This window comes from Cavia porcellus, unplaced genomic scaffold, assembly GCF_034190915.1.
Source record: "Cavia porcellus strain 051 isolate PalLab524CR breed Dunkin Hartley unplaced genomic scaffold, mCavPor4.1 scaffold_24, whole genome shotgun sequence".
Classification (NCBI taxonomy): domain Eukaryota; kingdom Metazoa; phylum Chordata; class Mammalia; order Rodentia; family Caviidae; genus Cavia; species Cavia porcellus.
The window spans coordinates 46736436-46753720 of NW_026947507.1; the positions used below are offsets into that span (position 1 = coordinate 46736436).

Genomic DNA, 17285 nt, shown 5'->3' on the forward strand with positions numbered 1-17285 from the left:
CATACGGCCATGCCGGAAGAGATGTCTGCAGCATGGGTGAACAGCACCAAAGCCTAGCATGTCAAAGTTGCATTAACTTTGTATTAAGTCCTTAGATTTAAGGGATGATATAAGTATTAGTTTAAGTATTAGTTTAAGAACTCCCAAGCTCCCACACGCGATCAAACGCATGAGCCGAATATTCATCCCTAAAATGTACATGGGAAATGATGATAACCATTTTCAAAAGACTTGCAGTTGCTTCTTGCTGGGTAATTACATTACTTAAGGAACATTAATGTTTGAGTGCTTCAGATCCATAATTAATATAAATACCTAAATAGGTTGGACAGTGTTGGCAGAATGTTGATACACATCTAGGCTACATGACTACGTATATGTATACACATATAACAGTACCTTGGTTCACAGGCTCATTTTTGTTTATGATTTTGGAAAAGATGACCAGGTTTGTGTTTGTGTGGGAAGATGGCTGTGGTCCTCTCTCACCTTATACAGTCTGCAAACAAAACAAGATTTTGTCAAATGCTTCTGTTTGCAAACCATTTTTTTTTTTTGCAAACAAAAGCCATAGTGAACCTAGACACTACTGTATATGCTAAAAACATACTAAAATGCTTATAAACTGGCACAAACAATCCTCTTACAGCAGTTAAATTTTAGAGCAAACTCTCAGATGCCTCTTAACTTACCGCTTTGGCAGCGCTGGCCCTGCATGGACAGTGCCTTCCACTCTGTCAGTTAGAAACTGGCTGCAAAGCTCTGGGCTGTCTGTCTAAGTGTCACCCAAGGATGATAACAGCTGTGACCCTGCTGGACGCCAGATCAAGAATCCCTCCTGGAAGTAGGATGGGCAAGGCTGGTGGGCTGAGCTGCGTCTGTGGTTGACACAAGCAGGCGGCTGAGGGCCACTGGGCTGTGACAATGTGGTCACAGCAGCCTGAGAGGCTGCCTGCCTGCTGCAGCACACGCAGAATCCTGCTTGTATCAGTGTACAGATGTCCTGGGAAGCCAGGGAGGCCTGCAACAATGTAATATGGAGCAAAGGAAGAGGGTGCCCAGAGCTGGACGCTGCTCCACAGTGTGGCCCCTCCATCCTTCCCGTTCTCCTTGGCATTGTGACTAAAGGGCGTGGATCGCCCAGCCTGGCTGGCTGGCACTGAGCACATCACGTACCATGTATCCCGGCCACGGGACATTAGAGCCAGAGCCATGGGCTTCGCAGCTGTCACCCTGACTTGACTAATTTGCTGAAAGAAGCAAAGCAACACCGATGACAAATCCACCACTGTGAGTGAGGGACCGGCTCTCGGCGCGCAGGTTCCCTCATGCACAAATGAGGCCTGAATCACACAGAAGGCCCACACTGAGTCCCAGGCAACTTCCACAGATTGGCTGATGTCCTGTCCCTCCCCACAGTGTCTGCATCACTCTGTCCACGCCTCACAGCCTCTCCCCACAGATGCCGCCAGCCTGTGGGGTTAGAGTCAGAGGGACACGGGACGTATCTCCGCCATGTTGTCGGTCAGTCTTCTGCACCTGCGGCAAAGGTCCTGACATCTCAGTCATGCAGTGCTGGAGGCTCATGGACCCTGGGTGAGCAGGAGTTCCACATCATGGCAGGGAGCTGAGTGGGCAGGGCCCTCACCTCTTGGCTAGGATGGGAACAGAGCAAAGGGCAGAGGCCAGGACTTCAGGATCCCTGCCAAGGCAGCCCCTGTCATCTCAGCTCCCTCAGCCCTGTCACCTCCCTGCAGGGCCAAGCTGGGGACCACAGCTTCCACACAGAGGCTGAAGGGCTGTCCAGCGTCCGCTATCACCATGGACACCAGGCTCTGCTTCTTGCTTCATCTGCAGCCAGTCACAAAGGTGGATTTTAGTCCTGAGTCCCTTTGACAGGACAGGAGCCTGGCAAAGGGACATCCTGATGGCCTCTGTTTGGGATTCTAGTCTGCAGCTGGGCTCTAACTGCCAGTGTCCCCTCCACTCTGCATGAGGGGGTCTGGCTGTGGGGAACTGTTCCTTACCTAGCAGGGACCTGTGATTCACCTGTCTGGGCACAGTGGACCCGCAATGCCAAGCAGAGGGGCACAGGTCCACTCCAGGCCACCACCTTGCACTGGCACAGGTGGCACTGTCATCTGGGCAGCATCTTCCCAGGGTTCGTGTCCACTCCAAGTGGGGCAACCTTGGGGAAAGAGGTCCTCATGGCGAGGGGAAGTGTCAATCACCACACAGGTATACACCTCGCAGATGGGTGCACACCATTTTGGGAAGAAAAGGCCACAGGTTTTGTGGAAAGAGGACCCTGAGAGCAGAAGCAGCTGCTGCCAACTCTCCCCTGCACCACGGTCCTCGCTGTGGTCCTCTTTGCGTGTGCAGAGTCACCTGGGTGCAGGCCTGGCCCTACTGGCACGTCATCTGCAGGCGTTGGTGGTGCCTCCTGTAACCAGAGGCTGAGACCCCAGAGCTTCCTGGGGGCTGTGCATGATGGAGTCATAGCCGCCCACCCATCTCCACCCCTCCTTGCTCAGTGCTGCCCCCCAGTTCTGCCCCCAGTTCTATCCCGGCCGACCAGGCTTCTCCCTCAAGCCCTTTTGCCAGCAGCATGCTGCTGCAAGGAGCCAGCATCTCTCATGGGGTCTGGTGGCCCGGGGCTCCCCTAGCCTGCAGGAAGGGTCTCTTGTGAGGCTCACATTCCTCCCTAGAGCTACAGCACAGCTTGCCCTCCTTATTACTGAGCATTCCTTAGGCGTAAAACCTTCTTTTAGTTTTGAAGGATTGGGCTTTGAACCCAGGGCCTTTACCCTGAGCTACATAGCCTGCCCTTTCCATGTTTTATTTTGAGACAGGGCCTCACTAAGCTGCAGAGGCAGGGCTCAACAGCCTGCCTCAGCCTCCCCAAGTGCTCAGATTATAGACATGCACCAGCTCACATGCTAAAACCATCTACTTGCTGTGTCCTCTTAGACACTGTGCCGCTCTCTCCGTCCTTGACAATGGGGCCCTGTCCAGTTCCAAGTGGACAAAGGCACTTCCTGTGCTCAGAGGAGATGCCTTTAGCCCAGATCCTGCCCAGGGCTACAGCCTTGCTTCTCCCTCCAGCCCTGCAGTGAAATCCCAGCACATCAGGATACAGAGCCCAAGCAGGTCCAATAAACAGGACCAGTGTCCTTTTACCTTCAGAATAATATAATGGCCTTAAGATTTTGTGGCTGTTACCGAAAAACAGAAGGCTTTATTCAAGACAACACATACACCTCTGATTCCAGCAATCTGACTGAATCATCTTTCCCCAATCTCTTGACAGTTTGGGTGACACACACCAACTTTACCTGATGGTTCTTGTTGGTGTCTTGTTGATTTCTTATGAATGTCATCTTTCAAACGTGTTTTGCAGTTATTCTCGCTTGGCTCTGATATGATCATCCCTACAATAACAACTTTTTCAGGAAGGGCAGAAAGGGCAGGCATTTAGCCCACTGTGGTGGGATATGGAGTTTAAAGGATTCTTTGCTATGGGCCAGGAAAAAAAGGCATTAATCTCACAAGTAATATTAGTCTGCAGGTGACCTGGAAATGGTGTCACCCTCCTCAGAATTCTTCAGGGACTTCAGGGCAAAACCATTGGCACTGGATGACCAACGCAAGGCCACACCAATCCCACAGGTGGATCCCTCACCTTACAAAAGTGATTCAGGTCAGGTGCAGCTCAGAAGAGGTCCACAGAGCAAAGGGCAAATAGGCAGAGCTCCAGTAACAACACCAAAGCATGGTGCAGAGACAGGGGGTCACAGACAGGACAGGTGAGCCAGAGCCTGTGTACATGGGCACTGCACTTAGGACATAGGAATGCCAACCAGAGAGAGAGACAGGGTCCAAGGACAAGACCCCCATTGGGAAAGTAAGATTTAGCCACAACCAGGTGGCACTTCCAGCAAGGTGGCTTCCTGAGCATGATGGAAGTGAACACCTCCAACTCCTAGGTAAGGCAGGTGCCGTCAGGAGGCGGGGTCTGACTGGGTGCTGCCAGTCCCAGGGCCTCTGTCAGGAGGGGGAAATGTGTGGAGCCCAGAGCCAGATAAAGTCTCAATCACTTATCATGTTCCAAGTCACCAGGTAGAAGTTGAGGTCATGTGAACTCCCTGGAAGAGGTGGTGGTCCTACGGGGTGCAGGAGGAGGGGGCCTGGGGCCAGAGATACCGGACTCTAACCAGAACATCTACCAGGTCACCGTTTACTTAGAAGATAAACCAAAGGAAAGCAAATGGACAGCTACTATTGGCTCCTGTGTAAGTCATCCCTAGTGTCCATACAGTTAGCTCCATGCCCCCGCAGTGAGCTGCACATCTCTAACTACACTGTCTTCATGTTGGGTTAATTCTAGCTCATGCTTTTTGGTTGAAATAGTTCTCACATGAGTTATTAATAAATCAAACATGGAGACTTTCAAATGTAAAGAAATAAAAGTGATTTATAATACACTTCCATGAGATGCTTTTAAAAAATTATTTGTATGCTAAAAGAAAAAAATGTGCTCTCAGCACTTACTACATGAGCGAGAAGATGGCGAGGACATGCAGTGACCATCTGACTTCAGTGTCACCCAGCATACGCACGCTTCCTGACTGCAGCTCTGATGTCCTTCCAGCACACCGGGATGCAGCATCCCTCTGTATGAACTGACACCTTCTTCCAGGGCCCGGAACGTCACATTTTGAATCTGCTCCTTTGAGAGAAGAAATACCACACAGCTATTCTGAGCGGGACCACCCTCAGCTAAACGGCTGCCCTGGGAGGGCCATAGTGGTGACTGGGGTGCCATGGAGACTCGGCTGCTGGGGGAGCCTGGGAGGAGGGCTGTGCTCACCCACACGGCAGCTTCTTGAAGAGGCAGGGACACCACCCCTGGGTTCCTAAAGGAGTCTCCAGTCCCAGCAGCGATTGGAGGATGCTGCAGGCAGTGTAGGTTTATGTGCACATTCTCAGATGTGCCTTGGCACAAATGTTCAGTTATGGGAAGACGCACTGTGTGAGTGCTCAGTGCCACCCTGACAATCTTCCAGGACGGGGCTGGGGCCTGAGTCCCTTGGTGGCATCCACCTGAGCCTGAGCACCATCTGTGGTGGCTGCTTCCAGGTGCCAGTATCGCCAACACGTTTAATTGACTTACTCAGTGTCAGAGGCGAAGGAAAGGCAGAGCTGGGCATGCACTCCAGTTTCTTGCTTTTGATTGGATGCTTCATCACCTTTGCTAATTGACTGACCTGTGTATCATGAAGGTAAAACACAATAGTTTACAGTATTATAAGGCAACCACAGTGAAGTCACAGCAGGCATGAACCTATGTCACTATGAGTGCTGTCTCACAGGGTTCCTGGGATGCCCGAGAGCTGCACCCTGACCTCAGCCCTGAAGAGCTCCTTGCCTGGTGCTTGGTTCTGAGCAGGCCTAAGATGGCTTTGCTTCCTTTCTGAAGAGATCAATCATTTTTCTCTGATGTAACCTGTGCCTCCCTTTATTTTGTGATAAGGAGGATGGACAGGACTGTCTTTTTCACCATTCAGAATGGATGAATACATTGCTGACTACCAGAACTTTGAGAAAGACAAAATGACTGAAAGAAGAATGACATAAAGGATTTATTTATAAGGATTAAGCACAAAACATATGACTACAGTGACAAATAAAACGGAGGTGACAGATGACATCACCAATGTTATAAACATAAAATACCACAGAGAGAGTGCTGATAGATTTTTTATTCTTCAGGAGTAATACAAAGTGGGAGCTATTGCATTAGTCTGCCATGGGTATATTGCATTTATAAAGGGTCTTTCTTGGGAAAATAGAATTCTCAGATTCTTCAAAAAGAAATTATAGGGTCATGGATCGCCAGTGGCTGGTTTTTCTTACTTGTGTTTTGGCATCTTTCACTATGACTTAGAAAAGAAAAGTTCTACTATTTATTCAGATTCAAAATGATTATTTTTCTGCACTCCACCAATTCTGACATAAAGACATTTGAAGGCTATCTGGATTTCTGAACTTCATCAAATACTTTTGGTTCCAAAGTAAGCAAACATTTAGAAAACACTGCCATCCATCGAAAGCCAACACTTGGCTACTACATCGAGGGACATAGAGAAGGAGGAAGACAGCTGGAATATGGAGCCTGAAATTCACCGGAGTCCGGAATGACGCCTGAACAGCACTAGGCAGTCAGTGCCAGGGAAGACCTTGGGGCACACCTCAGTGGGGCGAAGAGCCTGGGCCCTGGGCACTGACAGAAGCGTGCTCCTTCTGGCACAATGCACAGCACCAGCCCACCTGCCATAGCCCGGGCCTCTCTTCTGCAATCAGAAATGGCTTTTGGAGATTCTTAGTCTTGAAATTCCATGAAAGTTAAAACTCAAAGGCTGTTTCCACTGCTGAAAGGGATTTCATTGTTCTTGGCTGATTTCAAGGACTTATACCTTACAACTCCTTACCGCACAGCTTAGAGTGGAACAGGAGAGAAAGAAAAGAGTTGAGCTTAGCCCCCACATCCTTGGTCGAGGCCACCACTACGTGCTGTCGTGGAAAATGGAGGAAGCCGTGTACTGTAAAAATAAAGAGAACTAAACCTTTTTTGGAGGTAGATGAATTTTGACACGGCTTGATATCTGGCACTGAACATTTCATGTTGTAGTGACAGTTAGCGGAGACTGCAGAAGCCAGTAAAGTGTGAGTTGCTCTTTGGAACCTGGGAAGTCCACTCCTGAGCTCTGGCAGTAAGAGCATGGCGCAGGAGGAAATGCAGACGGCCAGAGCTGAGATGAAGGAGCTGCTCTGACCTCACGGCTGCCATGAACAGAGGCCTTTTCCATGTCGTTAAGCTCTGCGGAATAGAAGGGTGCTTTATTTAGGAATCATATGGCTTCCTAAATCAAAATGAAACAGCTTCCTAAATCAAAATCAAGGGCATGATTTTGTTCATGAAGAACAGGAAACGTGTCTGGTGGCAGATTTGAAGCTTTCAGAATAGGTTGTGGCAGCCGAGATCTGATCCAGATTTATGCTCTAGCCCTGCTCTGTGGGGGACTCAGAGAAGCCACCAGCTGGGCCTCTCTGCATGTGACCACAGCTGGGGGCCAGTGGCCAGGGACTTCCTGTCCCTTAGCTGGATCCGATGAAAGAGGTGCAGTCTGCAACTCTGCCAAAGAAATGCATGTGAAGCGTTGATGCAACGCGGGCAGCTCTCCCACCTAGGAAACAGCTGCTTCTACTGGAATCCGATGCCCACTGTGGACTAAGAGGGTGTGGTCGGGCTGGCGGGGGAGTCACTCATCTGCCTCCTGCACAGCACGGCGATGGAAGGTGTCGCCCGGAAAGTGCTCCCCATGGACACTAGTTCTTCTATCATTTGAACCTTTAATTACTCAACCTGCATTTAAAGAGCAAAAGATATCCTTCTAGGCTTTCAGCAATACGGTGATTTTATAGGAACTACAAATAGGAAAAGCATTCTTCAAAAAGTAGAAGGCAACTTTCATTTGAAAATTACTGTTAGGTTGCTGGAGATTAAAAACAGAAATACTTGGCATTTCATGTGTCATCCTCCAACTAAATTCACAAGGAGCAAAATACTATTTTGTATTCCAAGCACTGAAGACTTCTGTATTGGGTTTCATGCAATGTAAAATAAATCATGCAAATATCTGTTTTAATGTGCACAAGTGTCACCAACCATTTCCACATCAACACGTAAGGAGAGCAGATAGGATTCTCTCTCTGGAAAATCAGTTTATGAAGAAATAGGAACCGGTAGCTCCCACCATTGTTTTTGTTATGCTACTGCGTTTTTCTGATTGAATGATAACCTTAAATCTTCTACACTTTGTAAAGATCAGAAAGTATTCCAATTTAAAACCGTACACTTATTCTCCTGATTTTGAATGCCAGGTCACTGATTTCTTCCTATGGGCACTAGTAGTGGATTTTGTTTTGAATCACATATTGGAATCATGAAAGGCTGCTGTTTTAGTGGAGTCTAAGATATTTACAGACTCCTCATCTGGAATTGCACTGGGCACAGATTAAGCATCAGGACAGGAATGTATCTCGTTGTCTCTAAGCACGAGGACTTATCCAGATGTGCGATCAACAGTGGCCACCGCCTTGTCCCTAGGGTCAGAGGACACCTCTGGCAGGGGCTGTGCAGGATAGAAACCACAGAAGTCTTTGCCTGTCTCGGACTTGGTTTTACCTAAGGTGGCAGAGGCCCTGGGGAGCAGAGAGGGTGTCAGGAGGCTCCAAGGGGAGGAGCCAGGTCTTAGAGGACATCAAACAGGGGGCCTGTGGTCTCAGTGTGGCTGTGAGCAGGTGACTGTCAGCAGGACAGGCAGCAACTCAAGGGCACTGGGGCAGGACAGCTATCCAGGTGGAGCCCTGGAAGCACAGGGCAGGGTCCTTGGAGAATTCAGGGCACTTCTGGCTCCTGTCCCAGGAGCGGAGGAGGGGGTTGCAGACACCAAGGAAGAGCTATGGGTGTCCCATTCCATGGCAAAGAGAAGTGCGGGTTTGTGAGACCTGACTCATGCGCTTGGTGCAGTTGATGGGATGTTTTGGTTACATTTGGTGTGGCTCTGCATGTGGGTTTTTCAGTTGAGCACTTTGGGAAGCTGCGTGAGTGTGAAAGCTTGCCTCAGGTGTGCAAAGTGGCAGGGGCACACCTGGCTCAGTTGATGGAGCTGCTGCACCAGAACTGACCAGAAGGTGTCGCTGCACTTAATAGAGGGACAGTGGTGGCTCCCCACAAGTCCTTTGGAGGATGAGACTCTCAGATCTGGAGAGGTCTGTGCCCTCTGCAGCCTCCTTCCTGGCAGCCCCACTCTACAGCTCCAAGGGTGCGGCCTCTCTGGGGCTGTGGCTCCATGACGTGTGCTCCTCATGCAGTGGTTGATTCTAGCTGTACAGTTTATTCATGAAGAGCTCAGTGCTTTCCTTCTGCTTCCCTTTTTCTTAATAGAGTCTAAATTTCTCTGCATACAAGGGAAGGAAGAAACACACATCTCCATTTAATTTTTTTCCAGTACTGGGAATTGAACCAGGCTCTTTGTGCTGAGCTTTATCTCCAGCCCTTTGTATTTTTTAAATTATTATTTTGAAATAGAGTCTCCAAAAATCATTATATTGTGCAGCATGGGCTGGACCTGAAATGCTCTTGCCTCGGCCTCCCAGAGTGCTGGGATCACAGGCATGCTCCGCCAAGCCTGGTTTCTCCAGCCCTTTAACTCCTGGAACCCAAAAGCGGAGTGGCATGGTGGGGGTGCCTCTTAGGCTGGAAACGCTCTGGGTCCTATTTCTGCCGCCCTCTGCGCCTGCTCTGAGGCCCCTGTGACTGTGTCCTCAGGCTCTCTCCTGGAGTGGCCAACCCCTCTGTTAGTAGTTCTACCAGATTCACTGGGCACTGAGATGTTTCATCAGCTCCGTCAGAAAGGGGCTTTGCTCTTCTCCCAGACTATTGCGGGCCAAGAAACAGGAACAAAAGTGGGAATGGAAGGGAGACAGTGAGCGGGTTGGGTCCTGAGGCTTCCTGAGAGATGGGGCAGTTCCTGGGGGAATTTGGCATGGACATGTTTATTACTCCTAACTTAGGGTCAAAAAGTTTCAGGGAAATGAAGTTAGAATTTCTAATGCATGGTGAAGAATAAAACACTCAGTGGAGGTTTTAAAATGATTTTTAGTCCCATTAGGTTTTGTTTGTTTTCTTTTTGGAAAAATTGCAGGACTCTGTAACCCGGAGGGAAGAGACACATATTACTTGGGAATGGTGGGAAACAGTGGGGTTCATGCCCTTAGAAGATTGGTGTCCCCTCCAGGGGACAGGCTGTCTCCTTGGAAGGTGCCCAGCACTCCCCACACTTCTTGACTTTCTAGGCTGCGGGTTTGATTTGTGTCTTGGAAGCTTCTTGCTCTGCCCCGAGCTCTGGAGGGGCCTGGACTTCCTGGGGCCTCACCCATTTAGTCAGGATCCCAGTACAGCCAGCTTCCGGTCAGGCTGCTGGGAAGGGGCAGCACCGGCAGGAGTGCGACCAGGGCAGAGCCGAGCCCTGAGGTGCTGGGTGGCTGGATGAGGGGAGTATCCATGTGAAGAAGGCAGGTGAACAGGAACCCAGGCATCACTGAGGTTCAGACAATGGAAATATGAGCTGCTGAGCAGGACAAAGGAGGGACCATGCAGAAAATCACTCAGGAGAGGGCTCCGGACTGGCCCTCCACACTTCCCCATCACTGATGCCTAATAGATTGACATTCATTAAGAAATAGAGTGAGAGCCAAAGAGAAGTAAAAACAAAGCAAAAACAAAGGCTGAAACATTCTGGAACTATTCCCAACTTTGAAAATAATTACATAATTCAGTTTCACACAAACGCTTATATTTCTTTAAAAATTGTTCAAAGTAAGTTGGTATGTTAAGAATATGAAACTACATTATAATGTAATTAAGATATATTCCTTTCTGGCTTTAGGTTGCACTGGCAAAACCATTTTCCACTTGCCATCTTATCCTGTACATCATTCTATTTATATTGGCATTTAATTTCCCAAGCCAGCGAACCTAACATTCAATCTGCTTAATTCCTATCTCATTTTGATGCTGAGTTATTTAAGAACATAAGAAGTTCTCCCTCTGATTTGGCTACAGTACTGAACATTCCTCCAGTGAAATTCCAGAGAGCCAGTACTGATTAAGCAGAACAGCCAAGGCACCTTGACAAACTAGTGGGCTTCAGAGTTTAAAATAAAAAACTCCTTGTGGTCTCTAGGAAGAAATTGTGTTTTAAATTACTGTCTGAAGATAAGGTGGGTAAGATCATTAGTTTTCATTCATTCAGTAGATTCTGAAGATGAATTCTAAGAGAGGAGATGGAATACGGTGGGCCAGATCCACCTCTGTGTCCTGGCTGCCCCTGTGTGAACGGAACACGTGTGCATTCACATTCCTGAGGGGACCATCAGTCAGCATGCCAGCACGGGGTCCGGTCAGCTGCGCGGCCCCTGGGAAGGTCAGGTGGTACACTTAGGAATGGCCACCTGTCACCTGTGTGACTGCCTGTGCCTGGGCCACTCTGTGCTCTGGCAGCGGGCACCCTCACTGTGCAGCTCCATCCAGAGAGCCCTTCCCCTGGTAGCCTCCTACACCCTGACGCTGACCCCTCCGTCTTCCTGCAGTGCTCTGTGGTGGCACAGTGACCTCTCCTGTCCAGCTGTTAGCCACTGCTGGAGAGGCTGTGGCATGAAGGAGACACTCCCCATGCCCACTGTGTGCACAGTTCCTGTGCTGTGTCCTCTAGTGGGGTGTCACATGTCACCCGTTTCAGGTCAGTTTGCAGCCTGCAGACTGTGGGCCAACCTCCCCTAAGGCAGAGGTCACTCCTCTACTGTGAGCTTCTGGCCAAGTGTCTGAGGCAGAGCTGGGCTTTAGAAGTATGCGTCACTCAGGAGGATGAGGTCCTTCCACACCCCGCCCTTCCTCTGGGCCCCTTCCCCCGCAGCCCTGCCTCTTCAACAGGAAGTACAGGCTGCCCCACCGAGTCTCTCCCTCTGGGACAACAGCACCCCCAATGCCTGCCCTGCGGACGCTGCTGTCGGGGGGGGGGGGTCCTCGGGTGAGCATTTCCGTGTGTTCTTCTGGACCCGCTCCTGTTCCCCTTTGCAGCATGACCCCACCCCCAGCCTCCTCCGTGCCTCCTCGCTCACTGGTGCCACAATCCTGTGTGGTCCTCGCACTCCTGTGCTGAGCTTCACCTGCTAGGTCAGCCATCATGTCGGGTATTGCCCCAGCTAAGACCGTGATGAGCACCTCTTTAGAGGGCAAGTCAGAGGCCTGATCCCACGTGCTGACCGGAGGGTTCTCATAGGGACATCCACCGGCCTGTCCAGCACAGGATGAACATGGCGTGAGATTACCACCATCTGCTTGCGCCGCCTCCCGGAAGTTGCCTACCCAGAACTTGCTCCAAGCCTCCCCCTCTTTCAAACATCAAAGAGAGGTGAAAAATCTGAATTCCTCCATGGAGAGTCCTCGGAGCTGTGACTGACTGAATGACCAGGGTGCACCCAGGGCGTCTTGGAGGATGGAGCAGACTTAGAACTATGAACTATTTCAGGGCAGACTTGGAGTCCTTTCACCCTAATGATACATATGATAAGAGAAAGAAGGCTCCAGAGATACGGAGAGTTACTTTGGTTACAGATTTTACTCTGGCTTGTTGGTATCTAATCTGGAGCTCAGAAGTTTGCAATTCTGTTCCGATTTGGTCAATATTGTATTTGGTACTGCTGTTTTTGAAAAGTTTGGTGTTTTCCATAGGGATCCTTCATGTAATCACAAAATAATAAACATGATAATGAGACTTGGTATGTGGGGAAAATAAATGAGTTAAATGAAAAAAGTAGGTGACAAATCATCTAAAACCAATTGCAGGTATAATCAAGAATGCTGCAGATTCATAATCAATAGTTTAACACACACAGACACACACTGCACCAGGCTCATCTTGGATAATCAGAGCTGTATTTTAAAACACACATCAGCTAGTCATTTGAGGAAGCTTGATGTTAATTAACTTTATCCCTTAGCTGAACCTCAAAGGTAGTTTAACCAATGACCACCATCCTGACCTCCATTTCTTTGCAGATGACTACCAAGGGCCAATAAAATGAGTGTGTTTTTTTTGTTTGTTTGTTTGTTTGTTTTGTTTTGTTTTGTTTTGTTTTTTCAAACTGGCTCTTCTTTTATCCTTATGTGTGAAAATAATGCCCATATTTGCCCATATTTTGATGGGTGACAATTTCTCTAAGGCCATTAAGGAGATATACTTTAACCAGACTATAGCATCATCCAAACTGAAATGCCTCAGGTAAAGATATGAGACAGTAGGTTTCTGTAACTGTGTGAATATCTCAGTTGCTCATGGAAGAAGAATCCAGAAACCCACAGAGGATAAGTATCTCCCTCAGCCATGCTGCCCTTTCTCACCCAGGCTTAGAGATCACACAACTGCCCTTTCTACAGGCAGGACATGCAAACAAGGTTAAGTTGGAAAAATTTTACTTACTTCAGAGACAAGAATTAGCCCAAACCCCTGACAGATAAATAAAAGCTTACTATAGCTGCAGTATTTGCTGACTTAGATGAGGATTTAAATCTTAAAAATGTTAAGAATGGCTAATTACTGGGAAGCTCTGAAGGAGAGATTTTAACAGCTGATGTTTGGATCTTGTTTTGACTAGAACATTTTGTTCTCTGGGTCCTTCATGTGCTTATGACTTAAAAAATGATGGGGAAGCAGAAAAATAGGATTATTAAGTATTCAGAGTTTGACTATAACTCTTAATAATGTTTTGACAGAAGTAACTTGTGGATTTAAGTTTCTATGGCATAAAAATGCAGAAATGAAATTTGTACACTTTTCTTACAGACTAGTGGTTGTAAGAGAGTCAAGTTTACTTTCTGAACTTTTCAAATTATTACTATTTAGCAGTCTTATGAGTAATCATCTAAAAGGCTTTTCAATTCGTATTATAACAGAAGTAGCGCTTCTTTGGAGAAATATTTTTTAGATTTATATACTATCTTTTATTTTATTTTTATTTTATTTATTTTTTATACCAGGAATTGTACTCATGACCTTGCACTTGCCAGGCAGGAGCTCTGTATATACTATGTTTTAAAAACTCGATTTAGAAGAAATTATAGCAAAACCCTCTCCTGAAACAGTGCGACATAGCTATCTTAAAGTTCTAAGTCGCCTCTTCAGGACTCTGCTCCTATGTATCAGCTCAAATTGTTGCACCAATATGGAGAAGCAGTGCGGAATGTGTCAGTAGAAGATGGTTGTGTGTTTTACTCTACACACACAAGAAGCAAAGCTCGGTTCATTTCCGTGTGAAGAGACCACACACTGAGGCCAGAGTCCTACAGATGTGGACATAGGCAAGGCTCAGGGTGCCAGCTGGGTCTGCCAGCTGCTGGTCCCTGGTAAGGCTGCAGCATGGTCCCCTGAGGGGGACTGAGCCCTGTTCCCTTGCACAGGACTCACCACAGTAGAAGCCATGGGCTCTCCATCTTGTGTTCCACTGCTTCTGGCGGGCAAAAGTGCCAACTGTTCCCTCTGCAGCTGAGCTCATGATTGCAGGCTGGGAAGCGCTGGGAGAGCAAATCTCTCTTCAGCCAGTTAATAACTGGCAACCCAACTCTGGAAAGGGCAAATACTTCCCAACCCCTGTCAGGAAAGAATATATTTCATACCTTTGAGCCGGCCAAGAGGCGTTCAGGAATCAAGTGTAGGGCTTTATACAAAATAAATTTCATGTGCCATCAGCTCCTAAGTGACCTTTTGAAGAAGCCATAAAAGTGTCAGGAGAAGTGCGCAGCAGGTGCAGGGCAAGGTGACCACCTCCATAATAACCCGCTTCTGCAGCTGGCAGGGCGTCCTGTGCTTTTAAAAACAACTTTCCAGATTGAGCTATAGGAAGCCAATACAAAAGTGATTGTTTAAAATGGCACTCAGGGCGAGTTTGGGGGCGTTCTTACTGATCCATCTTTATTTGTTCCTTTGTTTGATTTCCCTTTCTTCCTCTCTTGCTCCCAATAAAAGTCTCAAGGCAAGATTGAGGGCCAAGGGAAAGGCTTCCTGTAGGGCATTTTAGAAGAAATGCAGGATTTAGATCCTAGAGCTTTGGTAGCGTGCTCTCTCCGTGCAGAGAGGTGCATATTCTGTATAACAGCATGAGCATTAATATCTGTAAACCAGCGGGAGCTTGTGTGCTGTGCATTCCTGAGCCCACACGCTGACATCCAGGGCAAGTGCTGCCCTTACACCGCGTGCTCTGGAGAAAGTCTGTAGTGAGTGCCCTGAGTCACAGAGGATGAGAGAAATGGCCATAGTGGATAAACCTGGGCTGCTCCCTTCTCCAGACTTGCATGGCATCCCGGCAGGGGTGTGTGTGCACTTGTGCATCTGTGTGTAGACACTAGTGGTTCTTGGTCTGTGAACACAGACCCCAGCCCCCATCACCAGCTGAAACACAGCGATTCCTCACCTCCCTGCACTTACACTCCATAGGTGAAAAGGGACAACCTCCCGCCTCCCTCACCTTGACTTCGGGCTGACTGTGGGCACCAGGTCCACTCGTTCTCTACTTCTCGCTCATAGGCTTTGATCTGGTCAAGTGCGAAGACCCTGGAAGCCCCAACTATGGATACCGGATCCGCGACGAGGGCCACTTCACGGACACTGTGGTCCTGTACAGTTGCAACCCGGGCTATGCCATGCATGGCAGCAGCACCCTCACCTGTCTCAGTGGGGACCGGAGGGTGTGGGACAAGCCGGTGCCCTCCTGTGTAGGTGAGTCCCATGGTGGCCAGAGTCTCTGCAGAGTGGTCCAGAGTGACCACTGCATGGGTGGGCTTTCCCACAGCAGAGGAGGAGGAGGAATGGCTAGGCTCTGGCATGCTAATAAGACAGTGGAGTGTGTGTGCATGTGTGTGTCTATGAGTGTGTGTGTGTGTGTGTGCGTGTGTGTCCGGTTTGAAAGAAAACCCCCTGTGCACAGTTATTACTGAAACTATCATGTGAGTGTGTCCTTGTTTCACATGCAGCGTGAATCCCAGAGAACAGAAGCTCTCTGTCAAGGTAAAGGTGGGGAAGGAGACAAAAGCTGACGTACATGGAGGACCGAGGCTTTTCTCTGAGTCTGCAATGCAAACAGGACAGTTTTCTTTTTTAAAGTGAAGCTGAACCTAGATGTGCTGGCTCTGGCCTGTGATGCCAGCTCCCCAGAGGGTTGAGGCAGTAGATTCACGAGTTGAAGGCCAGTCTGAGCAACTTATGGAGACCTTATCTCAAAATAAAAATAGAAAAAGTGCGGAGAGGTCACCCAGTGGTAGGATATTTTCCTGTCCTCTGCAAGGCCCCAGGGAAAAGGGAAAAACAAAACAAACCCAGATCATGGACCCCAACTCTGTCTTTTGCAGCGGAATGTGGAGGTCACATCCACACAGCTACCTCTGGACGGATCTTGTCCCCTGGCTACCCGGCCCCGTATGACAACAACCTGCACTGTACCTGGACCGTGGAAGCTGACCCAGGAAGGACCATCAGGTACTATTAGGCTTCAGCTTTCGCAATGCAAGACAGGGAGCTGTCTTCTCCTCTTGTTGCAGAGAGCACAGTCCATGTTACAGGGAGGTCTTGGTTATAGGAGAAAATACCAAGCTGTGGCTGAATTCTCCCTACCGTACTCCACTAGCCTTTCAAACCATGCCTAGGTATGTGCACCAGAAGGATAGTCAGACAGACAGGCAGACAGAGAATCATTTACCTTCAGCTGCTAATAAAACACCCTTTACTCTGAGTGACTTTTCCCAATTACGTGAGCTCATTACTTGGTGTTTTCTGTGCCTCTCTGACCTGGGTGACTCCTCTGCCCAGGGCGGCTGGAGCCTCTCTCTTACCTCCCCCTCCCCAAGAAAGCAAGTGATGGTAGAAAGCTCTCAGCAGCAAGAGGAGACAAATTTGAGGACTTCTGTTTGCTTCACCTGTGCTACCGCATGGAGGAAGCACGGCTGCTTCCCCTGCACTGAGGTTGTTGAGCTCTCCGACAACAGTCTGCTTTCTCCAGGAGGGTTTCCGGCTTGCTTCCCTCACACTTCCCTCATGGTTTGCTCTCCTGGAAGCAGAGCAAGCACTGTGTCTCCCTAAATGCAAGCCAGGTGGTGAGCTCTCACATTCCAGGCAAATCTAGGACTTGCTTCACAGTGCAGTACCAAAGGGGGAAGGGGACGAATAAAGAATGAGAAGTAACAGAAAATGCACAGCTCTCCTAGCATAGCTGTCCGCAGTGTTAAAACACTCCTTGTGTATCGTGCTGTCGTGTTCTGGAGGAATTTTCTGCTCATCCATTTCCGCTGAAGGTGAAAGTCTGCACTCTTAGATTTCTGAGCTTAGCGCTTTAGTTTAAGGCATGAGCTCCTCCCTGCCAAGAAATTAGATGAAAACCATCAGTATTTACATTGAGTTAACTGGCCTGATACCCAGCTCATCTCCACATGTTCTGGTGACCGAGTCACTCTTCAATAATATGAGCAATTTTTAGTATTAAAGTTTGGAAAATAAATTAATTACAAGTACATAGCTACAATTCCCAAATTGAACTGTGCTCATATAAATATGAGCTGTTAGTTGCTATATTGGTAATGTAGACAAAATCTCCTACATTCCTTACTGGGACAT

At 48.4% G+C, this 17285-nt stretch overlaps 1 protein-coding gene across 2 annotated transcripts in view; it reads left to right on the plus strand.

Moving 5' to 3' along the window:
• Csmd1 (CUB and Sushi multiple domains 1) overlaps positions 1 to 17285 on the plus strand; it is a 1477900-nt gene that overhangs the window by 1256549 nt on the left and 204066 nt on the right. For both annotated transcript variants that reach the window (XM_063234987.1, XM_063234988.1), the window contains exons 24-25: positions 15207 to 15398; positions 16028 to 16154. In XM_063234987.1, coding sequence (XP_063091057.1) covers positions 15207 to 15398; positions 16028 to 16154 — 319 coding nt within the window. The remainder of the gene's footprint in view (positions 1 to 15206; positions 15399 to 16027; positions 16155 to 17285) is intronic.